The 7,590-nt window shown below is 53.6% G+C and overlaps 1 protein-coding gene across 1 annotated transcript in view; it reads left to right on the top strand.

The window, feature by feature from the left end:
• The window catches only part of EPHX2 (epoxide hydrolase 2), a 66,073-nt gene extending 60,158 nt beyond the window's left edge, over positions 1 to 5,915 (top strand). Inside the window, exons 14-18 of the mRNA XM_025193676.1 lie at positions 506 to 608; positions 957 to 1,026; positions 2,449 to 2,529; positions 3,234 to 3,292; positions 4,963 to 5,915. Of these exons, the coding sequence (XP_025049461.1) occupies positions 506 to 608; positions 957 to 1,026; positions 2,449 to 2,529; positions 3,234 to 3,292; positions 4,963 to 5,047 (398 nt within the window). The 3' untranslated portion in view covers positions 5,048 to 5,915. The remainder of the gene's footprint in view (positions 1 to 505; positions 609 to 956; positions 1,027 to 2,448; positions 2,530 to 3,233; positions 3,293 to 4,962) is intronic.
• Positions 5,916 to 7,590: the final 1,675 nt, after the last annotated feature.

Below are 7,590 nucleotides of genomic sequence, written 5' to 3'. Positions count from 1 at the left end.
CTCGATGATCTTCCGAGGTCCCTTCCAGCCCTAATGTCTATGAAATCTATGACATGGGGTGGTGGGTCCTTTATGGTGGGGGATATGGATCCATTGGAGCTCGCCACTGGGTCTTTGGAGCCTGCACTGTCTCTGGGCCTGAAAGGTGCAATGCAGAGGCCACACTCGGTGATCCATCCGTGCCCTAGCACGTGTCAGCCTCCCTACCATAGCAAAGCGAGGTGTTGCTGGAGAGAGCTGCACTGGTGTATTAGCAAGGATTGGCTGCTAGAGGAAAGGATGTCCAGCAAGGAGATGGTGGGCTGCCTTAGCACAGCGTTACATCCCTGGGGGAGGAGGGATGAGCGAGAAAGACATACAGAGGGGTAAGGAGGAAGAAGAGGTGACTTGTTCCATTGCAGCCGAACCCTGCTTCAAGGCCTCAGTTGCTTGTTGGTGCCTTGGCCACACGGCCTCTCTCCAACTGCTTGCAAGATGGTCTTCCCCCCTCTGCCCCTCTCTGCAGGAGGCCTCCTGGTCGGCCTGCCCAAAGACCCCGCTCCGAGCCTGATGGTCCCAGAACCTGACCTGCAGTACTACATCCAGCGGTACAAGAAGTCCGGCTTCAGGTACGAGGACGTTGGGCGCCAGGTGTGCACCACCACGGATGCAGTTACCATCCTGTGGACTGGTTCTGGTGCAAATGGACTGCTCTCTGCAGGGTGCTGTGGAAATCTCGCCATGCTTGCAGATGAGCTGTCTACACTAGAGTCTAGCTGAGGTTTCCATGGGCACCCTATGTTGACCGGCTTCCTTAATGCATCCCTGTGGAGCAGATGGGGAGGGCTGTGCCTAGTAAAATTAAGCACGACCTTGGCTCATGGTAGCATGTGGCCCTCCAAGGTAGAGCAGCATTTCGGGGTTCCCCCTAACGACGTCCATCCTTTCCTTTCCCCGGCCCTTCTCTTCTTTCTCAGAGGACCGTTGAACTGGTACCGGAACATGCAAACCAACTGGTGCTGGAGCTGCTCTGCAAAGGACAGGAAGGTAAGAGCTGCCGGGGTCACCTGAGGAGCTGCTGTCTGTACTCTGACCCCAGGACAAGGAGCGTGACCCACCTAGCAGTCTGCTGTCCAGAACAAGCAGGGATTGTGTTGAGACCAGCCCAGGCCGCCTTCGTTACTTGGAGAAGCACCGATCTGGTCATGATTGCACCGACCTGGTGGGTGGGTGATTGCACTGATCTAGCACTGACCTGGTGGGTGATTGCAGGGTGCAATGAGCCTAGTCCAGAGATCTGGTGGCCCTTTAGGGCTGGATCTCCTTGAGAAGGGATGACCTCTGGCCAGCCATGGGATAGAGGCCTCCTACCTTGAGCCTGTCCGTGGATGGGGTGGGCAAAGGAGCTTGTGGGACCACCCTGAGCTAGGTGCAGTCAAGCTGGAGAGCAAATTGGAAAAAGCTTTGAGACTAAGAAACACGAAGCAAGCTGCCCTGGGTACTGGAGAAGTCTCCATCCCTGGGGAGTCCCAGAAGGGGTGGGCAGGAGTCTGTCTGTACTGGGGTAAGGGCTGCCTAGCCTGGGTCTGGATGACCCCTGAGGTCTCTTCCAGCCCTGGGATCCTCTGACTGTACCCAGGGAGAGTGTCTGCTGCATCCCAGAGCAGGGTGATGGCTGTCCCTGTGCTGTGTTAGCCAGGCTGGCAGTCCCAGCCAGGAGCATCTGCAGCAGAACCCATGCTGCCCTCGTGCAAGGGTTTTATAGAGCCCTTCCTGGGGTGTCTTGGGCAGTTCATCACCCCCTGACTGGCAGCAAGGAGCTGAGGCTGCCAGTTCTGCGCACTGCATCGTGGCCCCCGTCCTGGCTGGTCCTTGTGGGCCCCAGACAGGGGAAAGGATGCTGCTCCAAGCCGGGGTAATTTTACTGGGGTCATGTCCCCCGTCCCATCCTCACAGATCATTTCTAGGTGATGCAAAGCTGGATGGTTCTGCTCAACATTGTCCTCACCAACCCCATTTCCTGTATGTGTTGTCCCCCTCAGCCCAAACAGAGGGGAGATCCTCCCTATGGTAAATGAGGCAGAGCCGTGCTTCTGAGCAGCAGCTACCAGCCTCCTGGAGAGGTATCTTATTGTTCAGGTCACCCCAGCAGCATCTCTAGAGCCTGCCGCGCTCAGTGCCGTCCACCCCCAGAGCCCAGCGATGGTCAGTGCAAGACAAGGGATAACAGAGGCGATGGGGGATTCAAGGAGACGATGACACCATGGTCAGGCAGTGACTCCTGCAGCCCCCAGTTCCCAGCGTGTTTTGCAGAGGAAGAGAGTTTGGAGGGGGGCAGCCAAGATGACAAGGAGCTGCCCCCAGGCAGGAGCGAGGGCGTGGGGGAGAGCACAACATTGCTGGTTGGAAAGTCAGACCCATGGGTGCCTTCTGTTTCAATTCCTCCCCTTCTGTCTGTGTCCCTTGCAGATCATGGTCCCCGCTCTGATGGTGACCGCTGGTAAGGACGAGGTTCTCCATCCCAACATGAGCAAAGGCATGGAGGCATGGGTAAGTAACCAGTGTTTCCCTCCTGGGCTCTGATGCATCCTGACCATCCTCATGCGACTTGAGAGGACCATGTTGAATCACTCGTGGTGTGAAGCCGCCCCACGTAGGCTTCCAGTAGCAGGTCACAAGAGTCCTGCAGCTGTTACTAAAATGGGACGGCACACGGACCTCAAATGAAAGCTGAATAGAAACCAGCTATAAAGTCATTATGCATTTTCTAGCACTAATAGTGTAGCCAGGCAGCTTTTTTTTTTTATAGCTGGACAGCCATTTTTTTTTTTTTAGCGTGATAAGTACTCTGAACGTATGGCCCGTCTACATTTATTGTGCGATTCACCAGTTAATAAGGTAATCATTACTTTGCACGCGTAGCTGGTCTTTACGTGGCACTTTGGGCCTTTCTAAATTTATTGCGTGATTCACCAGTTCATTGTGCAATACATGTAACGTGGCAGGGGCTGAGTGTCACAAATGGATGCTGGAGCTGTGGATAAGGGCAGTTGATTCTCCCGCTTCAGGCCCCTTCATGCAGCGGTCAGGAAGGAGCTGCCCCTTGCGCAGGGATGGGTGAGGTCTAGGAGGACAGTGCCTATCAGTGGTTGACAGTATCCTGACCTGGTCTGCAGCTCCAATGGTGGTTAAAGGCCTCCTTAGCTTTGAGAAGTCCCAACGGCATCTCATAGCTCCTGTGCATTTCTTTCCAGATTCCCCAGCTGACCCGGGGGCACATTGAGGAGTGCGGGCACTGGACGCAGATGGAGAGGTACCCACGGTCATTGCTGGGAGGGGTTGTTAGCTCGAACTGTGGCTCTTGGGGGAGCTGAGCACGAGTTGGTTTTATCCACAATCCTTTGTTTCTGGACCGTGACGTTGCACGGCAGGGCTGGCTTCTGTGGTACCTGCTCAGGCAGAGCTCCCATTTAAGTTGGGGGGGCTCTCTGAGCAAGGACTGAGCTCCCCAAGTAGAGATGGGTCCTTAATGACCTGTTGAGGGGCAGGGCCTCGGTGTCCCCCCCCACCCCACCCCACTCTACATGGCATCTCTGACCCAGGTGCCTCCTTTCTGGGCATACTGGCTCTTGGCAATCCCCTGAGATGCATAAAGGGCTTGTAGCCAATATGACTCCATGGATAGAGCTGTAGGAAAGAGTAAACCCCTGTTTGCAGCTACATCCTGGAAAGGACCTGGCTTTGCAACAAGGACCAGTGTTACAGGGAGTTTTGGCTGTCCCGACAGTAAGTGCATGAGCTGCACTTCTCTTTATCTCCCAACCCCAGCTGGCTCTTGAGGAGGTTATATGGCGTGGCACTTCATCAGGGCTGCTTGGGCTCGCTCTCAGTGAACCCAAATATGCTGTTCCCTTCTGCTGTCCGTATTGACAGGCAGGAAGGGAGCTGGTGCTGACCTGCGTGTAGAGAAAAGGCAAGCGAAGTCCAATGATATGATGATGATGATGATGATGATGCTTTCCCTTCATGCGGTGCCTAAAGAGCACGTGAAGCAGCAGTGACTGAAATCAGATCTGTCTTGGTCGGCAAGCCCAAGAATTTGGGCTATTTCAGATATTTGAAATCAGATATCTCTAGGTCACTTGCCTCCAAGAACTTTAAAAGATCTGGCCGAGGTTTGTTGTGGATCCTTAATACTGATTCTTTTTTTTTTTTCCTTTCTTTGTAACTGACTCTTGGGATAATGAGGAATTTACAGTTGTGGAAATAAGTTTAACCAGGCCTCTTACTTGACTAAGAAGAGAGAGAAAAAGATGCTAATGCTCATGCTATGTGTTTCAAACTGATTTCTTCCACACAGGGGATTCAAAGAAAGCTAAAGTAATGGCAGTGGTGCTAAACACAGAGCAGGATAATGCAAGCCTGTTAGCCCAGTGTCGATGCCAGGGAAGACACTGGGATGGCTGACATGACTCTATGAATAAAGATGCAAAGAAAAAAATGTAGCTAGTGACAGTCAGCAAGGGTTTACGGGTGACTTGATCCCAGACTGTAAGCCTCTACTTGGGGCTGAAGCCTCCCTCAGTAGGAGCAGTGGAGGGGCTGGAGGGCTGGTCTTGGAGAAGGAGAGATGAAGTCTAGTGGGGCGCGTGGGAGGCCAAGGGGAATGAGAACCTGTGCCCAAGGTATTTGGAGGCTGTGAACGTTGGTAGCAGGGAGCTGCCACAGGTAGGAAGGGAGGAGGAAGAGGATTGTCCTTTTCCATAACAGCTCTCCTGGCTGAATAATAATCTGACTGTTGAGGGTGAGGGGATAGGGAATGAGCTCCCCCAACCAATTCCAGCTTGGCCTTGAAGCCCATTTAGCTGTTCTGGGCTCCCCTGGGGCTGTAAAGGGAGCTCGGGTCGCTTGAGACACGACAGCTAGACGACTGTAAAGAACAGCCCTAGCCTCCAAGCTCAACGCTGTGTGCTCTCCTTCCAGGCCAGCCGCACTGAACAAGATCCTCATCGAGTGGCTGGAGGACATTCACAGCAAGACTTTGCTGGAAAGGATCTCCCGGCTCTGAGACTGTCCTCTCCTTGCTGGTGCCACGGTAGTGGCAGGGCCCTTTCTATCCTCAGGGCCATTGCTCTCTCGATAAGTTGGATCTTTGCCATTGGATTGGGGCTTTGTTGGTGGAAATTAGGAGTCAAGCAGGGTTTAGCTTTTCTTACTAAGCCTGTTGGTCTCTCCTTTGCACATCTGTGTTGCATTTGGGGTTGTTTTTTCCCTCCTTTTTTTCTGGCATAAGGCACTGCGACCCGATGGGTCTCTTAGCTGTGGAAGAAGCTACACTTTGATCTCAAAGTGGCAGGCAGCCATTACCAGGGGGCCAGAAGAGGAGAGGGAATAGCCCCTGAGGAAGAGGGTTTCCAGGGGAAAAGTTTGCTCAAGGGGAGAGGTGACTTCTGAACTAGCCCTTCATGTGTTGATAATGTGCTGTTAATGATACTGCTTTTCTAATCTAAAGCCCTGTGGGAATTTTCCAGGGTTAAGCTACAAATTCTAGCACTCTGGGTTTGGGTTGGATCCCGAAGCAGAAGAGACTTGCCTTCTAGTTCATGTGATAGCCAAAATGCAGCCAGGGGTACATCTTGAGATGGTGGAAATCTCACAAGAGCAGCTGCAGGCGTGTGCTTGTCACCTTGCATATTAGATGAGGGGGGTCAGGACCCGAAGAGTGATTTGCTTGGTCTACTGCCATTAATTTCTGCTGTGATTTGAGACGCCTGGACAGTCGTGCTGCTCCCATCCCATGCACATTGGGAAGGCAAGATCTGTACATGGAGTTTGCTATGAATACCTGTTAATAAGTGTTTTGGAAACCAGATTCTGCTTTTATCACCTCGAGAGTCTCTTGTAAATGAGTAATTGGAATAAAACAGAAAATTGCTGTTGCGGTGTCCTGCGTTTGTTCTGGGGGTGGTAGAGATACTTTGCAAGGCATGCTCCAGTGCATGGAGGCGCGTGCTGGAGAAGACTCCCTAGCTCATCCTGTGTCGTGCATATCAGATGGGACCAGTGAGGGACTCCTCTAAGCCAAAATATGACAGCATTTTTGTGTGCATGTGCTCGTGGTAATGGGGGACTGATATCACATCTGTCTGATGTCCCAGTGAGCTGGGCTATGGCAACGTACTCAACCCTGTAGCCATGTATGTGTGAGGAGTTGCTGCACCAGCTGGGGTTGAGCCCTCTTTCTGGTGGCCTGGCATCAGCGTTGGCCAGGACTTGATGGCCAACTCTGCCACAGTCTCAGCCTTAGAAGCAGCAAGCAGGGAGCTATCTGCACAACCAGCCTCCTGGGGAGTGTGTAGACGTCTCTCAAGCAGGTCCCAGCATCCGAGGGCAGCCCCTCAACTCCTGCCCTCCAGTCTGGCTCCTTGGGGTGCCCTCCTTTCTTCCTTGCCTGCCATGCCTTGATGTAATTACTTTTAATGTGAAAGAGAACCTTCTCCCAAGGTCCAGCTTCACCTTGCCCCTGGGGCACTTAGGTGTGGCCCTCCCTAGCCTTATTATTACCCCAGGGTGCTAGTCACCTTATGGGCTATTTGTTGCCTCTGTCCATCCGTACAACCATGCCCATGCCTTGCAGGTAGTACTTGATCATTTTGGAGGTGTCCCCTGGCCCCACCGCAACACTTGCCCCGTCGAGCCTTTGTTGGGTCTTCAACCTTCCTGGCTTTGGGCCCTTTTCTCCGACTGTGCCCCCTTCAGCCTAGGTCCGCTGCCCTGGACCTCAGCTTCTGGGCCCCTGGCTCTGCTCTCGCCCTTTGTGGATGACACCAAGCTGGGGGGTATAGTAGGTACACTGGAGGGTAGGGCTAGGATTCAGTGTGACTTAGAGAAATTGGAGGACTGGGCCAAAAGAAATCTCCTGAGGATCAACAAGGACACGTGCAAAGTCCTGCACTTAGGGAGCAATTCCCTGCACCGGTGCAGGCTGGGGGTGACGGGCTGGGCAGCTGCTCTGCACAAAAGGACCTGGGGGTGAGAGTGGACAAGAAGCTGAACAGGAGCCAGCAGTGTGTCCTTGGTGCCAGGAAGGCTACCAGCATCCTGAGCTGCATTGGGAGGAGCGGTGCCAGCAGATCAAGGGACGTGATTCTTCCCCTCTATTCAGCACTGGGGGGGCCACAGCTGGAGTCCTGCATCCAGTTGTGGCCCCCCATTACAGAAAGGATGTGGACACATTGGAGAGGATCCAGTGGAGGGCAACGAAACTGGTTGTGTGGCTGGGGGACAGGACTGGTGAGGAGAGGCTGAGGGAACTGGGCTGATTGAGTCTGCAGAAGAGAAGCCCGAGGGGGATTGAATAGCAGCCTTCACCTCCCTGCAGGGGGGCTGCAAAGAGGATGGAGCTGGGCTGTTCTCAGTGGGGGCAGATGATGAACAAGGAGCAGTGGGTTCAAGTTGCAGCAAGGGAAGCTGAGGTTGGATATTAGGAAAAACTTTCCCATGAGGAGGGTGGTGAAGCACTGGGACAGGCTCCCCAGAGAGGTGGTGCAGTCTTCATCCTTGGAGGGGTCAGCAGACCAGGGGGAGTTTGCTGACCTTCAGGTAGATGTT

This window comes from Alligator sinensis, unplaced genomic scaffold, assembly GCF_000455745.1.
Source record: "Alligator sinensis unplaced genomic scaffold, ASM45574v1 scaffold1603_1, whole genome shotgun sequence".
Lineage (NCBI taxonomy): Eukaryota > Metazoa > Chordata > Crocodylia > Alligatoridae > Alligator > Alligator sinensis.
The sequence above is the reverse complement of the archived record's forward strand: the minus strand, read 5'-3'. Positions and strand labels throughout refer to the sequence as shown.